We start from the raw sequence: 21,791 nt of genomic DNA on the forward strand, positions 1-21,791 counted from the left end.
CCAGCACAACATTGTGTACTTGGTTAATGCATTGCCCTTCTTGGTTTGAAAGCAAAGCCCACAAAGAGGTATACATCTACTCTGTTCTGTTGTGTGTGGTCGATATAAGATAGCATACGCATGGGGTCCAGTCTATGCAGTCGTTCATCCTCTGTGGTGTGGTGAGGAGGGAAGGAGGGCAGAAGAGTGATAGACTTGGAAAGGCCATCACAACTTCTGACAGAGGTGCACGAAAGGGATGAAGTAGCAAATCTAGGTAAAACACCTTGAGATGTGGCCTGGGCTAAAATGCCTGCAGTTTACCAACCCTACAGGCTAACATTACCGCTACTAAGCATCAGTCGTTAAACCGAGAAACGGCATTGGCTAAAATGGTGGCACCATTTTTATACCAAATTCAAATATCATTTTGGACCTATAAACACAGTGACGGGAAGTACAACAAACTTTTCAAAAAGATTCTTAATATCAGTGGCAACTTTAAAAAATGAAGGCTGGCAAGCAAAGTAAATAAAGGTGGAGAGGGCAGTCAAATTCTCCTTTACAGTAGCTAATACTAAGCCATGTTGAGAAAGAACTGCAGAATATCTGAAAGGTGCAAAGGGGATCAAGCCTTTCAACTCACATCACTCCAAAAACCAAATTCTTTCACGTCATGGTAGGTTACTTAGTAGCGAAGATGTCAGCCACTGCCACAGGTAAAGTGAATGACTGTAGCTAGCACACGTCAAGGCATGCAGCATTTGGGTTTAAGGACTTAACTTTCCTGCTGTGAGGGCAGTTCACCCTGTGCCAGAGAGAGAGAGCATGCAGTGTGTCCAGTTCCAACATAACAGCATACCAAATCCTCTTCATCCAGATAGGGGTGATCTGCATAAGTTGTGTCCAAATCTCTTGTACATTCTGCACGACACTTGACAGAAGTGCATAGAGCAAGCCCTATTATCCATTGCATTTGAAGGCATCCTCCAAGAAACAATTCAGAAGAAAGCATAGATAACATATCATAAGACACTTGCTTTCACAGCTGCAATAAAAGGTCCAAGCATGAACTTTTACCTGGTTGAATGCCCCAGCCTAAAATGAAGGCATCAGTAACTATGGCAGTCTGACTGAAGGGATAACCCACCAATAAACTGCAGGGGCACTACCATCAGTGCTGTTCCAGAACAGTGCCGTAATATGCACTAAAGGAAAACAAGACCTCCAACGCTGAAGCCATCATTTTCTCTAGTACCACTGAAATGCCCTATATCACTATCTGGTGAGGAGCAGCAACAAGATTCATGAGGCCTAAGACACAGAACTTGTAGAACTGGGACTGGAGCATGAACCAGCACTGTGTACTAATTATTTTCAATACTCTGAGGAGGCAGCAAATCGTTCACACTAGCCTTAACTTGTAACAAACCTAGGAAGGTCAACTTGCGATTGAGGCAGAGGTGAGACTTACAGGTGTGGTAAAGCTCAAGTAGGACAGATGGGTCCTGGTGAGCTGAAGATGCATCCTGATAACTGAAGGGGACACAGCTTTCACCAGCCAACCTCCCAGGTACATTAGTACATAGATACTCACCCTCTTCAATGCAATTGCCACCACCTTGGGGTTATCAAACCAAAAACAAAATGGCACAACTTCAAACTGATGGTACTCAGATCCTATGAGGAATACATCACGTGGAAGATTGGCAGATGAAAGTATGTGTGCTTGAGAGTCAGAGGCAGCAGCCAGTAACCTGCATGGAGGGTGAACAGAGCCAAGCTTAAAGATGGCATTCTGAACCTGTTCATATGCAAAGTTCCAGGATGGGTCTCAGATCTATGCCCTTCTTTGGGACAAAGTAAAAATCCCATGGCCCTTTCCTGTAAGGCCACCACCTCTCGCTCTGGAAGGTAGAGTGTTTTGATCTGCTTAACAGAGCCAGAGGTGTGTGCCAGAGAACACTTCTAGGTGGAAGATGGCAATCCCAAAGGGAAGGCAGGAATGGTAAGGAGTAGCCCTTGAGGATAAGCTACATCAACCAATAAGCCATTATGGTTTTTTCACAACTGGTGGGAAAAAAATGGGTAACAACCCTCCTCATATCCCCACCCAGCCAGCAGCTGGTGGTGTTCGAGGGGAGTCAATAAGCTTTTAATAAGGATGGCAGTTTCTAGAGCTGCTGCTGTTCATGGGGTTGCAATGTTGACTCTTAGACCAATTCCTGCCCCAAAAGAAGTGATACATGTGTTGAAGTGCTTCGATTGTTCACATCAACTGGAGTGTCCTCATTGTCGGTAGAGGTTGCCACTGAAAGTAACTGCTGTAGTAACGTAGAAACCCTGAAATTTTCAGTACTGCTAGTGGAACTGCTATGCTGAGGAGGCCAGGCCCAGTGAGTGTGTAAATGTTTTTGGATCGTTCCAGGGAGCAGTCTGCTTCCTCTCTAATCAGTCACCTGTTGTCAAAGGGCATATATCTTTCAGAATCACGTGGACACCTCCAGAGAAGCCGCTGAAGCACATCCAAGCACGGTGGTGCAGGGATATGTGGCTATGGATTAGGGCCAAATGTCAGCAGAACCTAGTCCGCACTTGACAATTGTAATCCACTCTCCCATAGCATGGGTACAGCGTTCAAGAAGGTTTCACTGGCAATAAGAGGTACGCTGCTATACGCAAAGACAATTTTGCGCCATTAAGTCAAGCCTATTAAACTGTCGGTCTAAAGGGGCCATAAGAAAAGCAACCACTCTCTACAACGGGTGCAATGACAAACACCTTGGATTAGGTGTTGTCATGCAATTTGTCTGTGAACTGCTAGGGTCCTGGGCTGCCAACACTGGCTCCAAGGGCAACTCATTGAATGGCAGCAGCAGTTCTGAAACTGCAGAGGACGACAGCAAGACGTCAGCCAAAATGTTAGACTACAGTGGCGGGCAAGTAGAATTTTCAAATATCTTCAGCTTTTTCGTACCAAAAAACTGAATAAACAGACTTACCCTGAAGGAGCCCAAGTGGGTACCGGATGTGCCCCTTTTGAGATGTGTCAAGGCCACTAGCATTTTATTTAGTCCCGTTTAAGGTCATAGTTTGTATTACAAGGAGGTTGTCAGCTTCTAGAGTCCTCATCCTCTGTTTGGCCACATTCTCTGTGCAGTGCAGAGCAAGAACACTGAGCCCAATCAATCCTAAATGTTCCTCCATCCGATTATTTGGGCTCTAAGGACATGCTCTGTGGGGTTAGTCATTAAACATACACAAACGTTCTTTTATTGCTCAGATTTAAAGATGACTGCGGCACTGGCATTAGAGCCAAGGTAACCCAAGTGAAGGCACTATGCAGGGGGTTAGTGCCTTGGTAGGCACTAGCTTCTTTGGAAGCGAGGCAGAAGTGAATGAAGATGTAAATTTAGGTGGTGTCAGGGCTACTAAAATTGTCCAACTCGCAGGAAATAACCCACACTTATAGGCTTATAGGGTAGTGGGGCCATCCTGACAAAGGACCAGTATGACCTGATGAAAGGTCTCACCTGAACATAGTCAGCAGATGGATTCAGAAATTCTAGCTTTATCTTCTTCATTATCAGAACTGGCTCAGATGGACCATGAGACCGGCAGAGGAACAGCACTGAGTCTACAAAAGTGTCCTGGGTCGCGGACCGTTGGAAGGAAGAGAACAACCTCTACATCCTAGTGCATTTTATGTGGGTATTTTGATGAAAGATATCTTGGGAGATTATTCCCAGTCGGGAAATTTACCAGAAGGGGGAAGGAGACCGTTTTGGGGTGCCAATAAGCCCTTGGCCTAAAGTAACAACCTCCCGCTTTCAGGTGCCTTGAGGAGCAGTAAATACACAGTAGGTCTTAAAGCTCAAGACCTTAAGAGACATTTGCTCTTGCTGCAGGGAAAAAGGAATTTCGTTGGAGAAGTGGCAAGAAATCTTCAGAACAGAGTTAATGAGGAGTGTAAAAATCAGAAATGAAGCGCATATGCCAGATGGTGCTTTATATATCCATGATGTCACATTCATACTAGGCAAAGTTATGGCTAATGTTAGGTGACACCAGTAAGCCCTTGGCCTAAAGTAACAACCTCCCGCTTTCAGGTGCCTTGAGGAGCAGTAAATACACAGTAGGTCTTAAACCTCAAGACCTTAAGAGACATTTGCTCTTGCTGCAGGGAAAAAGGAATTTCGTTGGAGAAGTGGCAAGAAATCTTCAGAACAGAGTTAATGAGGAGTGTAAAAATCAGAAATGAAGCGCATATGCCAGATGGTGCTTTATATACCCATGATGTCACATTCATACTAGGCAAAGTTATGGCTAATGTTAGGTGACACCAGTAGAGCGCTCTAGAAGGGGTACTGCTAGTGGGAAAAAATCTAAATCACGTGTGGTGCCTGAAACATATTCTTAAATTAGGAATTAGCAGAAAGTAGTATATCAAAATGAGATACTATCTCAGAAAAAGTGATTGTCACAGAAAAAAAGCCTTGCAGAAGGAATAAGTGGCAGATAAAGACTGCATCAACAGCCATTAAAAGTCAGACTGACTGTGCAGGATGCGGGAGAGAGTGAGACCATCACAAAAAAGTGAGACAGCCACAAAGAAAAAGACCACTGCAGAAGTGTGTATGTCACAATATCAAAGTCAGCAATACAGACCTCCAACAATATCAACTATGAATATATTGTCAAGGTAAGCAAAAACAGGGAAGCATAAACATACTATTCCTAGCTCTGCATCTACTTACCATGACAAAATAGTTGTAGTCAATAGAGTGGTGTTAATATTGTTGAAGCTCGACATTTCAAACACAATATTGTGACCACCATTCAGCAAAGAGAAACCATTGCAGAGATAGACTGTTGCAGAAAAAGGCAACACCATTACAGAGAAAGAAGGGGAGAATTTGCTGCAGAACACGAGAGCGGATGAGTTCACCAAACAGACAGAAGTGAGGAGAAAAGTCTGCAGCAGAGAGGGATGGGGAGGAGTTTACCACAGAAGGGGAAGAACCTACCACAGAGAAAGAAGAGGAAGAGTCCACCACTAGGCAATGCGAAACGTCCACCACAAGAAACAGAAAGGGAAGAGTCCATCACAGAGACAGAAGGTGATGACAGAGAGGAGAGTAGGTTCTGCAATGTTTGCAGCGAATAAAGGAAAGGGAGGGAACAGCATGCTGCAGACAGGAGAGACCAGAAGAGCCCAGAGAGGGAGGAAGAAGGGGCGAGCTAATGCGGAGAGAAAGCAATGCAGACAGATAAGTAAACCTGGAAAGGCAAACAGCAAGGATAGATGGAGTAGGAAGATAAGAGAAAAAGGAAAAAATACATTATAAATGGGTGGTTGGCAGGGGGGATGGTTCTCAGTAGAAAAAAAAATAGAAAGGAAGAAAAACGAAATCTCTACAAAACACTTCAAACTATTTCAAAAAGCTCTTGAGGAATCAACAATAGATTATGAGAATGCATTCCAAACTGTGATGCTGTGTCCAAATACCCCGCGGATGACAATGTGGAGGAGCATAAATAATAAGCGGGTAAAAAGGAAGCAGCAGAATGACTTCCCCTTCTCCCACCTCCTCCCATCTCTATGCTGATAATTTTCACTGGGCTCTGGCCAAGCATAAACCCTGGCACCTGTAGTAGTTACGGAGGCGTAGGTGGAACAGATGGCATACCTGAAAATAAATCTGCAGAAGCTACACATGACAAGGACCTCTGCATTACCAGCACAAACATTCTCTAGCTAGAGGAGAAAGTCCTACAAGTAAGAAGAAGGCATCCTAACTTACACCCAATGACAGCTAATAGGTACCTCTCTCTCATATCCCCTCTTCCACCTCTCGCACTCCCCAACTGTTTCTCCAAATGCGGAAACCTCACAAAAGAACACCAATATCTTAGATGCAATCTGGTAGTAGCCCCATCTTGTGGATGACAAAGAAAAACAGAGAGTACACTGATCAGGCAATGAAATCCCACTGAGTGGACTTTCATTATGTGAAGCAGTAATTCCTCCCGCTAATACCTGTCGCCTAGAGCCCGTTAACATGCATGCATAAAAGAACTAGGTAATGGCTAAATTAAAAATAGAATTCCACAAAACCAACACTAAAAGGTGGTACTGAGAGGGGAGAAAACAATAATTCTTGGTTCACTAAGCCTTTAATGAACCTTCTGTTTCAGCTTTACAGTACCCCCTGTGTAATAATGTGCCACCTATGCTCAGAATTTTGCTCCTGAAGCTCCAAAGGTTTAAAGGAGAAGGGTACTCGCACTGCTGAAACCCAGCATTCAGACAAGTTGCCAGCGTAGCTTAAGCCACAAGTTTACACCCTGCTTAAGGGAGGGCACTGAAAACATTTTTATTTTGCTGGTCTGCAGCCACTACCCTTGTTAGAGTGGATTTCACAGCAACAAGAATCCCCCATTATGCTTACCACACTCCTATTGTACCAATCCCTGCCCATCTCCGCCTTGCTTGGGCATGGTGTGTAAAAACCTGGAGCAAAGTACCTATAAGGTAGCCACCTCCTTACAGATCATTATGGACACTGTTTCCAATCCTGGATTTCGGAGTAATAACCTATACATTCTGGGTGCTGTCATGTTTGTTGCTTCTACTGAACTAATTAGACTAACACAGAAGAAAACAATGACTTGTAGCTGAAAGATTCAGGACTGGAGACAGGGCCCACAATGACTTGGAGTGAAGTGGCCACCCCAGCCAATCAACTTACCTCACAGAAAAGTGTGAGCTTGTCATCAGGGAGCAGCCCATTGGCTTCATCCAGAAGAAAGTCCCGACGAATGAACTTCTTGAAGCCCCAATCTTTTCCTTGCACAAAGCGGTATGCTCGTTGGCTCTCTGCAAAACAGACAAGCTTGTAGGAAAATGTACCACAGCACCACTGCCAAACGAGGTAAGGAAAGAGCACCTTTTTGCCCCTCTCTCACACTGGCATTTGCTACATTTGGATACATACCCATGGCCTTTGTTTCTTCACCCTTGGCATTCAAGATTGAAAATTTGAACTTGGCGCGCACTTCACTCTTTGGGCAACTAACAAGCAGCAGGTAAAGTGATAAGTAGTCTTTGCTTTCTTCATCCAAGCCTTTGGGATTAACTCTTAAACACCTGCAGAGAAGGGAATTCATAAAGGGCAATCTGTACAGTACTATAGGTAAGCAAAGCAGCACACTGATTAAGAGAACCGAGACAGGGGTATGATCTGGATCCAAGAGTCAAAATTCCAGCAGAGCAAGAATAACAAAAGTGTGTTAGACTTGACTGGCACTTAAATTTAGCACATTAGATGATGATTACTGCAATCAGTGGCATTAATATTAATTTTCTACAGAAGTTTGGAAATTCCAGAAATACACCTCAAACACAGAATTACCCAGATGATTGATCAGAAGTGAAGAAAATTCAGTGTATGCAGCACATTACGTAAAAGCCACATGTCAATAGCCATCCAACAACATTATGGTCTTAGCGGTCATACATGAACCAAGATTCAGTACTTCTTAGTAAAACTAATTCCAGATACGACAAGTAGACTAGAATTCAGTCTCAAAAGGCTGCAAGAGCACAAAAGATGTATTATAATATAAACAGCCAAACTATTCAGATTAAACAAGCAGTTTCACTGTTAACAGCCAAGGTTCTTGATGACAAATGAGGAGCTCAGCATTACAAAAATGTAAAATAATGAAATCAGAAGCCTAACGGAACTTGGTTTAAGGTTAAGAGTTTTTAATGGGACTGATCTTAAAAATGAAGCTCCAGTAAAATTTAAAGTTTCATTGCAGTCACACTGCAATTTTAGCAGAAAAGCTCATTAATAAATGCACATTTCAGACCTGATTGATGCCCATGCGAATATACCTCTATTTAGGACAATGTATTGTTTCTTTCCTTTTAAAACTGCATTAAGAAGAGGAAAAGTCCGAGTGCTTCTAAATCGTTTAGAGGCCCCAATGAACGGCAGATAGAGAGGCAGATCTCTTTTCTGAGTTAGTCTTCCACCTTCAATGACTTAATCGTCAAATACTACTACTCCTGTGAATCCTGTGCTGCTCACTACCCCCAATCTACCTCACCACTATATCTCTGTCACCTGGAGACAACAAAACAGACAACATGCTTCATTTTTAAACCCTGCAGCCTGACAAGCCCTACTGAGCTTTCCTATCATGAGACCAGACTCCAAAACAGCCTAGTGAAACGAGAGGATGGGCAGCTGGCAGTATCAGGAACAGTGCACCACAGAAGAGAGCTTTGCATATCTGGTAGCCTGATGCACTTCACCTGTATGTGAGAAAACTAGATATGAAGCAGGCCGAAAAAAAGACCAACTGCTTGACTTAAAGGAGCAGTTCCAAATGTGCAACTCTAAAGAACCTGATGGGGCACAGACCACGTCCAATAACAGGAAGTAATGTATGCACATTTAGGGCTTGATTTAGATATTGGGGGATGAGTTACTCCGTTACAAAGGTGATGGATATCCCAACCACCGAAACTCAAATCCCTTTATATTCTATGAGATTTAGATTTAGGCAGACGCGATATTTGTCACAGTTGTGACGGAGTAACTTGCCCACCATATCTATATCAGACCTAGGACATCAGACAGACGCTAAGATGAGAAGGAACATACATATTTTTTAAAAATACTTAGTTCAGTCAGGAAAGATGTGAAATATGGCTTTCCTTAGGGACCATGCCAAACAGCCTCACTGCAGCAATATGACTCACAATCAAATGAGTGTAAAATATTCTTCTTAAACAGAACATGGCACATCCACCCGCATTAAGAAAAGATAGCAATGCATAGTGATTGATAAGTCAGTTAAAATAGCCACCTTCATTTGCTCTGTCCCCTACAAGCAAAAACACTGCAAAAATTAGGACTCTCTATCATGCCTGTCTACCCAGTATATTTGATTTCTCCAATCCTCTTCAAAATATTTTAAAATCAGGGTGTAGTCTACACTAGAAGGCCTGACGTGTGAATAAAGCACACTATCAGCTCCTATTCCATGTAACCTTGCCCCTTTTCTCACCATCCTCTTTTTCTACAGTTTTGTTATTTTTTCCCCAAATCTGCTCGCACCAGATACAAGAGTGATAGCATTAACATGATGGCAGCATACACAGGAGAACCTAAGGGGCATCTTACCATTTCAGCTTGTCGTTAGCACCAGAGGAGAAGGTTGAGCTTTTGATCACTTCGCCCATTTCCTCCCTGCAGAAGCTGAAATTGTTGATGGTCCACATGTAGGAGAACTTTACCACCTTGATCTGCAGAGAAGTAATCACATGGCCTTTCAGTAAAGGACGTTAAATATGGTGGTCGATGTTACAGTTCTTACTTTGTAACTACCCATTTGTAGCTTGTAGTGCTGCAGTTTCACGTGCACAGGATTCTCCTACCATGTTATGCTGGGTGCAAACTGATTTTTTTTTTTTTTTTTAAGTCATCTTGGGTCTCAAGACACCTTGTGACTCCTCTTTTGACCCACAATGAACCAGAACGAAGACTCCAACTCAATTTAATTTAAGTGATGTTTAGTGAATCAGACCAAGAAGAGTGTATGGTGCATGGTGACTAAATATGCAATGAGAAAACATCATGGAGCATTGCTTGTATCTTGGGAAAAACAGGGGTGAGGGGGTGCTTAGAATATACAGCATTACAAGCTTGAAATAGATGGTTACAGGGAGAGTAGGTTTTTCATTTTTAGATCACAAGGCCTGCATAGACTCTAAAGCAGTCTCCCATGCTGTGACTAGCAACTAGATGATGTTTGCAATAAAGTTCTACAAATGTCTGCTCATCCTCACACAAACTTAAAACACCAGAGTTTACTCAGCACTAGGGTCAGCTCAGACATCCAACCCCGTGATTTTGCTGCTTAAACCTACCTCAGGAGCGTATGCAGGTCCTATAGAACATAAGCACAGGATATTTTTGTTCCCCACTGCACCTACAAAAAGCTATATTAAGATACACTTCTATCCAATGACATTTTGCTGCTGCACCCGCTTTCATGCAAACAAGCATTGCCAAAGCTAATAGGTCTTGCCTATGCAAGAGCTATTGGCTTTGCCAATATCAATCTATCAATCAGAGCATTTGTAAAGCGCAGCACCATCAACCCTAAGGATATTGGGCGCTGAGGGTGCTGTGTCTCCATTAAAAAGTCACATCTTGAGTCTCCTCTGAAGTCCGCCAGGGAGGGTGCTGTTCAGAGGTGGAGGGACAGGCTGTTCCAGGACTTGACTGCATGTAGGAGAACGAGCTGCCTCTGCTGCAGCTGCGATGGATGCAGGTGTGTGTACGAGGTTTAGCGAGGAGGTGCGTAGTTGTCTTGTGGGGACGTAGAAGTTCAGTCGATGGTTGATATAGGACAGCCGTAGGTTGTGGAGAGCCTTGTATGCAATATGATTTAGCTATTTGTACACCAGCTTGACAGCTTTTTAGCATGGATAAAAGTGGCACAAAGAAGAGTGTCGTGTAGTGGAATGTCGTAAGGCAGAGTGTTATGGAGAATTGTGGGGTGTTATGGAGTGGTGTATAGAGATGTGGAGTGGTGCAGAGTTGAGTGCAGTGAGTGGCATAGGTTGGAGTGGCAGTATTGTGGAGGGTCACTGGAGAAATGTCGGAGAGTGGAAGGGCAGAGATTGTTGTAAAGTTGAGTGGAGTAGTGTTGTGGAATGGCAGAGTGTTGCTCACTTGTACATAATGGAGTGGCACAGAGGGTGTTGTGTAATGTGGAGCAGAGTGCTGTAGGGTAGAGTGGAGTAGATTGTCGTGGAGTGGCATAGTGTAGTAAAGTGAAATGGCAGAGCGGAGTGGAGTACAGTGTCGTAGAGTGGAGTAGCAGAGAGTGGGATAGAGTAAAGTAGTGGGAGGAGTGGGGTAGTGTGTTGCAGAATAGAGGAGTAAAGTGACATGGAGTGGCATAGAGGGAGCTTTGTAGGGCATCATAGAGTGGAGTCCTGTTGTAGAGTGGCAGAGTAGATGTAGGAAAGTGCCACTGTTGGCATGGTTAACCCCCCCACACACACAACACTTTTTGCCTAGTGTTGATGCCAACTTTGACTGCACCAGTATTCTTTCCCAAAAACTGTACCTTTGTTTCCAAAACTAGCACAACCCTGGCACACAGTTATGTCCCTTGTAAAATGTAACCATGGCACCAAGGGCCCTGTGGCCAGGGAAGGTCTGTAAGGACTGCAGCATGTATTATGCCACCCTAGGAGACTCCTCACCAAGCACGTGTCCACTGCCCTTGCCGTTTGTGTGTACTGGTGGGGAGAAAAAGACAAAGTCGACATGGCACCCCTCTCATGGTGCCATGCCCACAAACCACTGCCTATGGCATAGGTAAGTGACAGCTCTAGCAAGCCTTACAGCCCTAAGGCAGGGTGCATTATACCACAGGCATAGCTGCATGAGCAATATGCTCCTTCAGTGTCTAAGTCCATTCTTAGACATTGTAAGTGCAGTGTAGCCATATTGAGTATATGGTCTAGGAGTTTGTCTTAACGAACTCCACAGCTCCATAGCGGCTTCACTGAATACTGGGAAGTTTGGTACCAAACTTCTCAGCACAATAAACCCACACTGATGCAAATGTGGGATTTATTGAAAAATGCACACAGAGGGCATCTTAGAGATGCCCCTTGTATGTTAGTCAAATTGCTAATGTAGGACTGACTGGTCTGTGGTAGCCAGCCACTTTCAGACAGGTTTCTGACCACATTGGATGAGTGCCTGTCCTGGGTGGAGGTGCTCCACACCTCCTCCCTACAGGAACTGTAACACCTGGTGGTGAGCGTCAAAGGCTCAAGCCTCAGCTTACAGTGCCCTAGGGCACTCCAGCTAGTGGAACTGCTCGCTCCCCAGACACAGCCCCACTTTTGGTGGCAAGAAAACCGGGAGGAGTGACCACCCCAGCCAGGACCAGCCCTAAAGTGTCCAGAGCTGAGGTGACTCTCCCTGCAGAATCCTCCATCTTGGTTTGAAGGACAGGGTCCAATAGGATTAGGTTTGTGCCCCGCTCCCCAAAGGGAGTGGGCATACGGAGGGTGTAGCCACCCTCAAGAACAGTAGCCATTAGCTACTGCCCTATGACCCCTAAAACGCCACTAAATCTAGGATTTGAGGGCCTCCCTGAAACCAGCTCACCAGATTCCTGGCGACCTAACAAGGAGGACTGCTAAGCTAAACCCCTAGCAAAGAAGGAAGATGACAACTCATTTGGCCCAGCCCTACCAGCCTGTCTTCTGCTTCAAGGAACCTGCAAAAGAACAGTGACACATCCAGTGGGACCCGTGAACTCTGCCAAACCTCCAGAGACTGCCCTGCACCTAAAAGGACAAAGAATGCCTGTAGACAGCGGCCCTGTCCAAGAAGAAACCAACAACCCAGGACTCCCACCTCACTCCGAATGCATGAGTCCTAACCACTCTGCACCCGATGCCCACGGCCCTTGTCCAGGTGGCCCAACCAGCTAGGAGAGGATCGCCAAGCGATTCTGAGCAAGTGCCCACCCTGGGTTTACCGGTCCACCCCTCCAAGATGACGTCTGCAGAGGGAATCCCAAGGACCCCCCATGACCGCGAAAGCCCCGAACTAAGATATCCGATGCCAAAGGACCAACCGCACCTGCAGCCCCAGGTCTTGGAGACACCGACACCCGGTGCAGCAACATTCAGCAAGCCAGCCTCCTCCCTGTCCAACTGGTGGTGTACCCGAGATGCTCCCCTGGACTTCGCCTGCAGCGTCTGAGTGACGCCTGGGGTCCTCTCATAGACCAGCATTGGAAGCCCGACGTCCTGTTTGCACCCTGCACCAGACCGCCCCTGTGCTGCTGAGGGTGTGTGTTTAGTGCCTACTTGTGGCCCCTCCAGTGCTCTTCTAAGCCCCGCTGGTTTGCCCTCCGAGTCACGGGTACTTACCTGCAGGCAAACCTGCCCAGTGTTGCTAGTGGTGGGTGTTTGGGGTTAATCTGAACCCCGTTCGGTAGATTTCCTTAAACCCAGAGACTGAAACTAAGTGTTGTACCTGCAAATATAAATAACATTTATTTCCCCCAGGAACTGTTCAGAAAATTGCAGTGTCCATTTTCAAAACAGATAATCAGCAATATTTCAAAAACAGTATAACTTCTCGATTTCAAACAAAGTACTGTTGATGCCTGTGTGAAATACGAATCTATTGAAGTATTTACCTGCAACGTGAATCTTGTGGTTCTAAAAATAAAGAAAATATATTTTTGCTATATAAAAACCATTGGTCTGGAGTTTAGTCATTGAGTGTGTGCTTCTTCTACTGTCTGTGTGTGTACAACAAATGCTTTGCACTAACCTCTAATAAGCCTAACTGCTCGACCACACTACCACAAAAGAGAGCATAAGGGTTATCTACTTTAGCCTCTGGGGAACCCCTGGACTCTGTGCACACTGTCTCATTTTGATATAGTATACACAGAGCCAGCTTCCTACAGCAGAGCAAAGTGGAGTGGCATAGAGTAGAGTGTCAGGGTGAAGTAGAGTTTAGAGTAGAGAGTTAGAGTGGAGTGCTGTAGAATGGAGTTCAGTGGCCTAGAGTGAAGTGGCGTAAAGTACAGCGGTGCAGAGTAGATTGGCACAGAGTGCAGTAGTTTACAGTGCACTGGTTTTGAGTAAAGTAGTGTAGAGTGCATTGGTGCAGAGAAAGTACAGTGATGTGATGTAGAATAATGGTGCAGAGTACAGTAAAGTGGCATATAGTGAAATGGCGTGGAGTGGCACAGAAGTCAGTGGTGCAGAGTACATTGTTTCAGAGTAGAGCGAGTTGTGCAGGGTAAAATGGAGTGGTGCAGGATAGAGTGCAGAGGAACTGCGTAAAGTAAAGTGACATGCAGTGCAGTGGTGCAGAGTAAATTACAATGGCAGAGTAGTGGCTTGGGAGTGAAGTGGTGCAGAATAGAGTGTAATGGCATACACTGCAGTGGTGCAGAGTACCATACAGTTCAGTGGCAGAGAGTCCAGCCTTGCAGAGTAGATTGCCTTACACTGCAGAGGTGAAGAGCACATTAATGTAGGGAGCATTGCTGCAGACTCCAGTGGCGCAGAGTGTTGCAGAGAGCAGCGGCATATAGTACAGTGGTGCAGAGCAGAATAGAGTGGCTTAGCGGTTGACATTGTTTCTAAATGTGGCAAAGAGAGCTATATGGTTAGGTAATCGAGTTAGTATTCACAAATTAAGTACAGCATAATATAGGCAGTATTGAGAGTGCAGAAGATAAGTTTTAATGATTACCCTGGTATGAAATCAGTAGGTTTTGGTATTCTTATGGGCTCTTTCCAGCATTTAGCATGGAAATACACGGCACGAAATTTAAAGCTGTGTATGGAGCTGTGTACGGAGTGGCAAAACAAATGATTTCTATGAAATAGGCACTGTTTATAGGAAGTCTCCTCCTGATGTAATAAAGGAAATGAGTATAGGCCAGTATTAGTATTCAATGTTTTATGTATTGTTTTTTGCAGAATGTTGTCTTGAAGTTAAATAAAGGCAATGTTACTTCTAGGGAGACATGCATAATTTCGGTGGGCATATTCGTTTAAGTCCTTGTGAATAAGGTTAAGTCAACCTTTGCTCCACTTCAAAATGGCTGTGAAGTTGGCGGGCCCGTTTAGACTGCTTTCTAGTCCTTCTTGAGTGCATTGTGTTAACCCTTCCCCACCAAGGACGTGGGGAGTGACTGGGAGCACTAGCGCTCCCCCCTTGGGCCTTCCATCCCCCTCCCATGGGCAGGGATGGAAGGGGAATTGCTCCCCTTCCACCCCTTCCACCCCCTCCCCCCAGAGACGTCTAATGACATCAGCGTGCATCAGAGGCCACCACCATCGTGCTGGAAGGGGGGGGCAATTATTTAGTAGGTCTTTTCTGCAAACGCCCCCACCCCCCCCAGCCCCACTCCCCTCAGTGGCAGAAGCCACTAGGCACCAGGAAGTTTCTTTTTTTTAACAGGTGGGGAGCGACCCCTTAGGTGAGGGTCACTCCCCTGGGGGGCAATTTTATTTCAGGCCATTTCTGCCCCCTTGGGAGCAGATCAGCCTATTTTTGTAACGCCCAGCTGCCCCACCAGGAAGGGGGTTGGGGGGTTGATGGCCATACCCACACACCAAAATAAATAGGGACAAAGTTATTCTGGCCACTGGTTGGCAAATACCCCCTGATCCACTCCCTGGGTTGAGGGGTTTGGGGGGGCGGGGGAATAGTGGGGTGGTGGCACCCAACCAGTATGGGCATGGTTATGCCCTCACCCCAACTGAGGGGGGTAACAGTATTTCAACTCTCCCCCTGCACACTAAATCATCTTATCCCACGGCAAGCAAGAGGATATTTGATTATTTTGGGTTTTGGTTTGATGTGGAGAGAAACAGCTCTTTCTACACAAATGACCCCTTGCTGAATTCCGAATTTTGTCTACTTTTCAGAAATGTTTCGGGGATTCGGCATTGGTGTCACACCCATTTCTGGCACTAACTGGAAGGAGGCTGAAAGCACACAAATTACTGAAAATGGGGTATGTCATAGTAAAATGCCAAAATTGTGTTGAAAAATGTGGTTTTCTGATTCAAGTCTGCCTGTTCCTAAAAGCTGGGAAGATGGGTATTTTAGCACCGTAAACCGTTTGTTGATTCCATTTTCAGGGGAAAAACACAAGCTTTCTTCTGCAGCCCTTTTTTTTTTTTTTTAAACAAACTTTTTACTGTATTTTGGCTAATTTCTTGGTCTCCTCTAGGGGAACCAACAAACTCTGGGTACCTCAGGAATCCCTAGGATGTTGGGGAGGAAAAAAAAGGGTCTAAGTGCGAACTGCCCCCAAATAGCCAAAAAAAGGCCTGGCACCTGATGGGGGAGGGAAAGGCCTGGCAGGGAAGGGGTTAAAACTGGACAGTTACGGGCTTGGCGTCTTCGACTTTCCAGATAGACATGGACCGCAGGTGCTAAGAGCGATTATTAACCTCACAGAATAAGTGACTGCACCGACTTTCTCTTGCCCAAGTGTTACTTAACATGTGATTAGCCACTCGATAGCACGATGATTTGACAGAATGGGGATGATAATTGTTTGCTATTTTCCCGTTTTGTTTAATTTTGACAGGAACATTTGGTTTCTTTTTTGCCAGGCCTCTTTGCTACCCTTAATAACTTGATACCAATAAGCGGAAGATGTCGTGACTAACACACTGAATACGGTGGTTTTATGTACAAGTTGAGCTATATTGCATCCTATGCTCTATTATATGGATGCAACTTGGGTTCAACATAGTGGATTTTTACGAAGAGATTGGAAGGATTTAACTACTGATTCTTACTATGTGGTCATAACAGGTATGGTGAGCCCAGGTACTAAACATGCTCCTTTCTAACAATATTCAATTAAAAGAGCACATTTGGCTGGTGGTTAGAGCACACCATTGGATATACACCTCACGCTCCCTCCTTCTCTTTCTTAGAGGCAACATTCTTCAAGGGCACACGGATATTGTAACCATTATTCAATTATCCTCTGATTGTGCCTATTGGAGATGCACTAGGTGATGCACTCTCAATATGCCTTATTCGTGGCATTTTATAAATCTAGAAGACCAACACCTAGTCACGTTTTCGATATACACCTGTGATAATAGACGTATTACTTATCATAAATGTGGGTTCACCACTGGTGGTGCTTTATTCCTGCATAATGATAGATAACGAGAACTCAGTCAGTTAATCATTTGTATATGCTTATTTTTAGCTGTAGAGTCACCGATCAACCATAGGTCCCGACAAGGACGATAAGTTATACAGGCAGAAACACATCAACACTATTGTTTCCAGGGCCAACCTTAAATGAATACTTTTAGGAGCACATTCCCCAGTTGTGAAGCAAGTTGACACAAAGAAGTGGGATATGCGTCTCCTGTATGGCAACCTGACTGGTGGGTCATATTACTTTGGGCACACTGGTCCTAAAAACATTGGTTTGATAGGCTAATGAATGTTTTGAATATATTTTTTCAGAACATTTTGCATCTATGTTCGCTAAATGATGATGTATAGGTATGATTTGTAGATTTATGTTTTGTTTTTAAATAAAAGGTGAAGACTGATAGACATTTGAACTCACATTATGAAAATTCTTGGTTGAAATAAATGTAAAAAGGAGGACAAAGTTATACGATTGCTGAGTCTGATTGATTTAAAAATATTGGTCTTCTAATTAACTATTTTTCACAAATTAGTTTTTGTGTCTCAAACACATGGGTGTTTGTTGGAGAACTTTAAGTTCAAATTATTATTCCTGCCTCTCCACTCTCTTTCTTGCTGGCTCCTGTGGAATGAGCGCACAAACTTCTTGGCAAATGCATAGTAAATCTTGTAAAAGAGCACCATCAATCTTGAAATGGTCTATTTCTGCAAGATATTCCTTTTCTTAACTCCAACGTACTCTATAAAGAGTTGGTCGTCCACCTGGAAGTTTTGATGCAATCAAGGTAGAATGATAACACTCTTTTTGGGTCCAGGCGGTAGAGTCTCCGCTCCTCTCTGGAGGGGTGAGGCAGAGCAAAGAACATAAGCAGAGTGATGTTCTGGCCTACATAGAAGGTAGTCACACCAAGGAGGGACGAGATGTGTCCAGAGGATCAGCTTGTTGGGGTAGAAGGTGGTGTAGGGAAGTTGTGCTGAGAATGCTTGCAATTTTCTGACCCTTCTGGCCAATGTTATGGCCACTAGAAAGTTTTGATGGTCAACAGTCTAGGAGGGCAATTGTGCAGAGGCTCTATGGGTGTATGCATCAAGAAGAGAATAAGACTAAGATCTGACTGAGGCATGATGAGTGACCTGGGGGAAAAGAGGTGCTGCATGCCTTTAAGAAACCTAGACACAACAGATTACTTAGGCAACCAGAAAATACCTGAAATGGCTGCCCAGAGCAGAGCCCTGATAGGCCAAGGACAGAGCAAATAAAAGAACCTTGGAACTGTGCCGAGAGCAGAGCCCTGTTGGGACAACAATAGAGCAAATAAAAGAACCTTGGAAAGAGGTGCAGATAGGGGGCCGATGTTGTGGGAATCGCAAAATGTCACAAACATATCCCAGCGGCAGGCATATACCGACTTAGTGGAGAGATGCTTAGCTGCCAGAACATCAGAGACTTCGGGAGGAAGGTCAAAAGCTATCAACTGTCGCCACTCAATCTCCACAGATGAAGGTGAAGTTTGCGCAGGTTCAGGTGCAGAACCCTCCCCTGTGGCTGTGACAGAAGATCCTCTCGAAGAGGCAGCCTGATCAAAGGAGCGATGGTCATGCTCAACAGTTCCTGATACCAGACACACTGTGCCCAATTCAGAGCCACAAGAATAACTTTTACCTCGTTGTTCCTGATCTTCTTGAGAACTATGGGCAGGACTGGTACTGGTCGGAAAAGTTCCAAAATGCCAGAGCTCCACTCAGGACGAAGGGCATCTCAGAATGAGTCTTGCCTAGGAAACTCCAGCATGCAAAAATGCTGATATTGCATGCTCTCAATAGTGGCAAACACATCCAACCAAGTCTCTCCCTACTGCTGAAAGAGTCCTTAACACCACCTCCGGATGGGGTACACCATTAGTGAACCGCAAAGCATTTTCGACCAGGTTCGTCCACCTTGGCTTTCAGAGAGCCTGCCACGTGCTGAAACACCAGGGAAATGCCCTGGCGCTCCAACCATTTCTAGAGACGGACACCCCCTTGACAAAAGGCCCCACCTCGCCCTGTGTTGCAGGATCACATGGCGGTGGTTTTGTCAGTGAATACCTGCACCAGCCTTTCCTTGATAGAAGGAAGAAAGACTTTCAAGGCCAATCGAATAACCTGAAGCTCCAACAGGATGATGCAGAGTTTGGCTCTGCTGGAGACAAAAGTCCTCTGATCGCCTACTCTGAGATGGCCGCCCCATCCCAGAAGTGATGCATCTGTCACTACGGTCACCTCTGGTTGGAGAACAGACTGCCACTGACCCAACTGCAGTTGGTCAACCGCCACTGCAGATCCATTGCAGTTCTCTCAGAGATCTGGGCCATGCCCGAGAGATTGCGCTGATGCTGTGCCCTGATGCAGTGCCCACTGGGACTTCAAGTCCCAGAGCAAGCATATGCCAATGGGCATGTATTACAAGCAGGATGCAGGAAGCCATGCAATGTCAGGGTAAGTCTCCCCGAAATCCAGGTATCACAGTCTGAGTACCCTGGAATCGCAGCACAGTCGAATAGGTTCGAAACTGCACTGTGCTCAGAACTGCTCTGATGAAAGGAAGCGTCTGAGACAAGGTCAGGTGTAACTTCGGCATGTTGATTGTGGTTGAAGTGGGACATGACCGCCTGGGGTAAGCATGCCTTCCGAAGCCAATCGTCAAGGTAGAGGAAGACTGGAACCCCTGAACTCTGCTGATGTGGTGCAACCACCTCCATCGCCTTGGTGAACACTCAAGGGGCGCTGGTAAGGTCGAAGGGGAACATGGCAAAAACAAACTGCTCTTAGTCCACCATGAACCGCAGGTAACGTCTGTGGCAGACACGGCAGAGATGTGAAGATATGCATCCTGCAAATCCAACATTATCATCCAGTCTCTCGGACCCAGGGCAGACAGAACCTGAGCGAGAATGAACGTTGGGATATCTTTTTTCAAGAAAATATTTAAAAGACGCACATCTAGGATAAGACTAAAGCCTCCGTCCTTTTTGGGCACCAGAAAGTAGCAGACATAGCAACCACAACCTATTTCTGATGTCGGGACCCTCTCTATCCTCCCTTGGCCAAAAGAGCCAGCACCTCTTGACAGAGCAAGGACAGGTGGTCCTCCATCAGCCCATTGTAAGTTGGTGGCTTGGGTGGAGGAATAGTCCCAAACAAAAGAAAGCAGCCCCTTTGGACTATTTGCAAAACCAAACGGTCCAATGTTATAGACCACCAGTGGTGCAGGTGATGGCGTATCCTGCCCATGATGATCAGAAAGCAAAGTAAAGGGGTTTGGAGGCTGCGGCTACCTGCAAGAAGGGGGTGGGAGGGCAGTGGAGGTGTACTGGCCCACTCACTGGCTACCTGGCCTACATGGTTTGTGGGAGCCGCATCCTCAGCCACAAAAAGGCTGTGACAATGGTTGCCTTGGAGGGTATGACTGCTGAGAGAGGCTCCTTTTGTGGACACAAAAGGGGCGGAAGGCAGACTAGGGAGGACTAGGGACCATAAACAAGCCCAGGGATCCAGCCGTAGTTCTGATGTTTTTAAAGAACAAGTTACTTACCTTCTATAACAATGTATCTGGTAGAGACATATTCTAGAATATGTCTCTACCAGACAAGGTAAGTAACTTGTATATCTGATAGAGACTTCTGATAGAGACTTCTAGGTCAGATTCCTTACCTTAGAATAGATACCCAAGCAATGCCATCCTTGGAGGTGGGCTGTGAACCAAGATCATACTAGAAAGTTCTGCAGGACCGCACGAACAACTTAGCTGTCCCGACGGATCTGACAGTAGTGTTTATGAAACGTGTGCAGGGACGCCCATGTAGCTGCCTGGAAGATATCCAAGACAGGAGCTCCGCGTGCTAAAGCAGTGGAAGCAGCAGTCGCTCTGGTTCAATGAGCGCGCAAGCCCTCAGGGGGTTGCTTATTTGGCCAAAGCGTAGCACATCTTGATGCAAAGAAGTACTTATCAAGAGATGGTACTATTTTCACCACCTTCCCTTTCTTCGCACCCACATATCCAACAAAGAGTTGATCGTCCACCCGTAAATCTTTAGTACGATTGAGATAGAATGCCAATGCTCTTTTTGGGACCAGATGGTGGAGTCACTCCTCCCTTTGAGAAGGATCATGAGGTGCGTAAAAAGTAGGCAAAGTGATGGACTGCCCTACATGAAAAGGTGTAACAACCTTGAGAAGGAAGGAAGCTTTAGCATGCAACCCCACTTTGTCAGGGTGCACAGACAAGTATGGGGGCTTTGAAGAAAGAGCCTTTAGCTCGCTCACTCTGTGAGCAGAGGTGATGGCAACAAGAAAAATAGTCTTGAAAGTAAGGAGCTGCAATGGACAAATGTGCATGGGCTAGAAGGGAGTGCACATTAAGAAAGTAAGTAGAAGATTGAGGTCCCACTGAAGCATGATAAATGGAGGAGGAATCAAATGGGTGAGACCTTTAAGGAATCGATTGACAATAGGAGACAAAGGCAGAAGGCTGATCTGGTAACCTAAGAAAAGACGAAATAGCTGATAAATAACCTTTAAGGGTACCCAATGCAGAGCTCTGCTGGTCTAAAAAAAGAATGAACAAAAGAACCTCAGAAAGAGGGGTAGAGAGGGGGTCAACAGATTTGTTGGAACACCAGGCCACACATTTATGCCAATGACAGGCATATACTGTTATGGTGGAGGAACGCCTGGTAGCCAAGATAACATTACAGACTTCGGGTCGAAGGCCAAAAGCCATCAACTGCCACCGCTCAATCTCCACGCACAAAGGCAGATTACACAGATTCGGGAGGAGAACCGTCCCCTGCTACTGTGACAGAAGAACCTCCAGAAGAGACACTCCGAGTGGATGATCCGTGGTCATGCTCAATAGCTCGGGATACCATACTCTTGGTGCTCAGTTCAGAGACACCAAGATAACTTGGGCCCGGTCGTTCCCGATCTTCTTGAGAACTCTGGGTAGAAGTGGTAGAGGCAGATAGGCGTTAAATAGGCCTGAGTTCCATT

General features: G+C 45.4%; 1 protein-coding gene across 4 annotated transcripts in view; it reads right to left on the reverse strand.

The window, feature by feature from the left end:
• SPOP (speckle type BTB/POZ protein) overlaps positions 1-21,791 on the reverse strand; it is a 180,059-nt gene that overhangs the window by 69,284 nt on the left and 88,984 nt on the right. For all 4 annotated transcript variants that reach the window (XM_069237796.1, XM_069237799.1, XM_069237798.1 and 1 more), the window contains 3 exons: positions 9,180-9,301; positions 6,978-7,129; positions 6,732-6,859 (listed from right to left, as the gene is read on the reverse strand). In XM_069237796.1, coding sequence (XP_069093897.1) covers positions 6,732-6,859; positions 6,978-7,129; positions 9,180-9,301 — 402 coding nt within the window. The remainder of the gene's footprint in view (positions 1-6,731; positions 6,860-6,977; positions 7,130-9,179; positions 9,302-21,791) is intronic.

The sequence above is a fragment of the Pleurodeles waltl genome, chromosome 6 (assembly GCF_031143425.1).
Source record: "Pleurodeles waltl isolate 20211129_DDA chromosome 6, aPleWal1.hap1.20221129, whole genome shotgun sequence".
Taxonomy (NCBI): Eukaryota; Metazoa; Chordata; class Amphibia; order Caudata; family Salamandridae; genus Pleurodeles; species Pleurodeles waltl.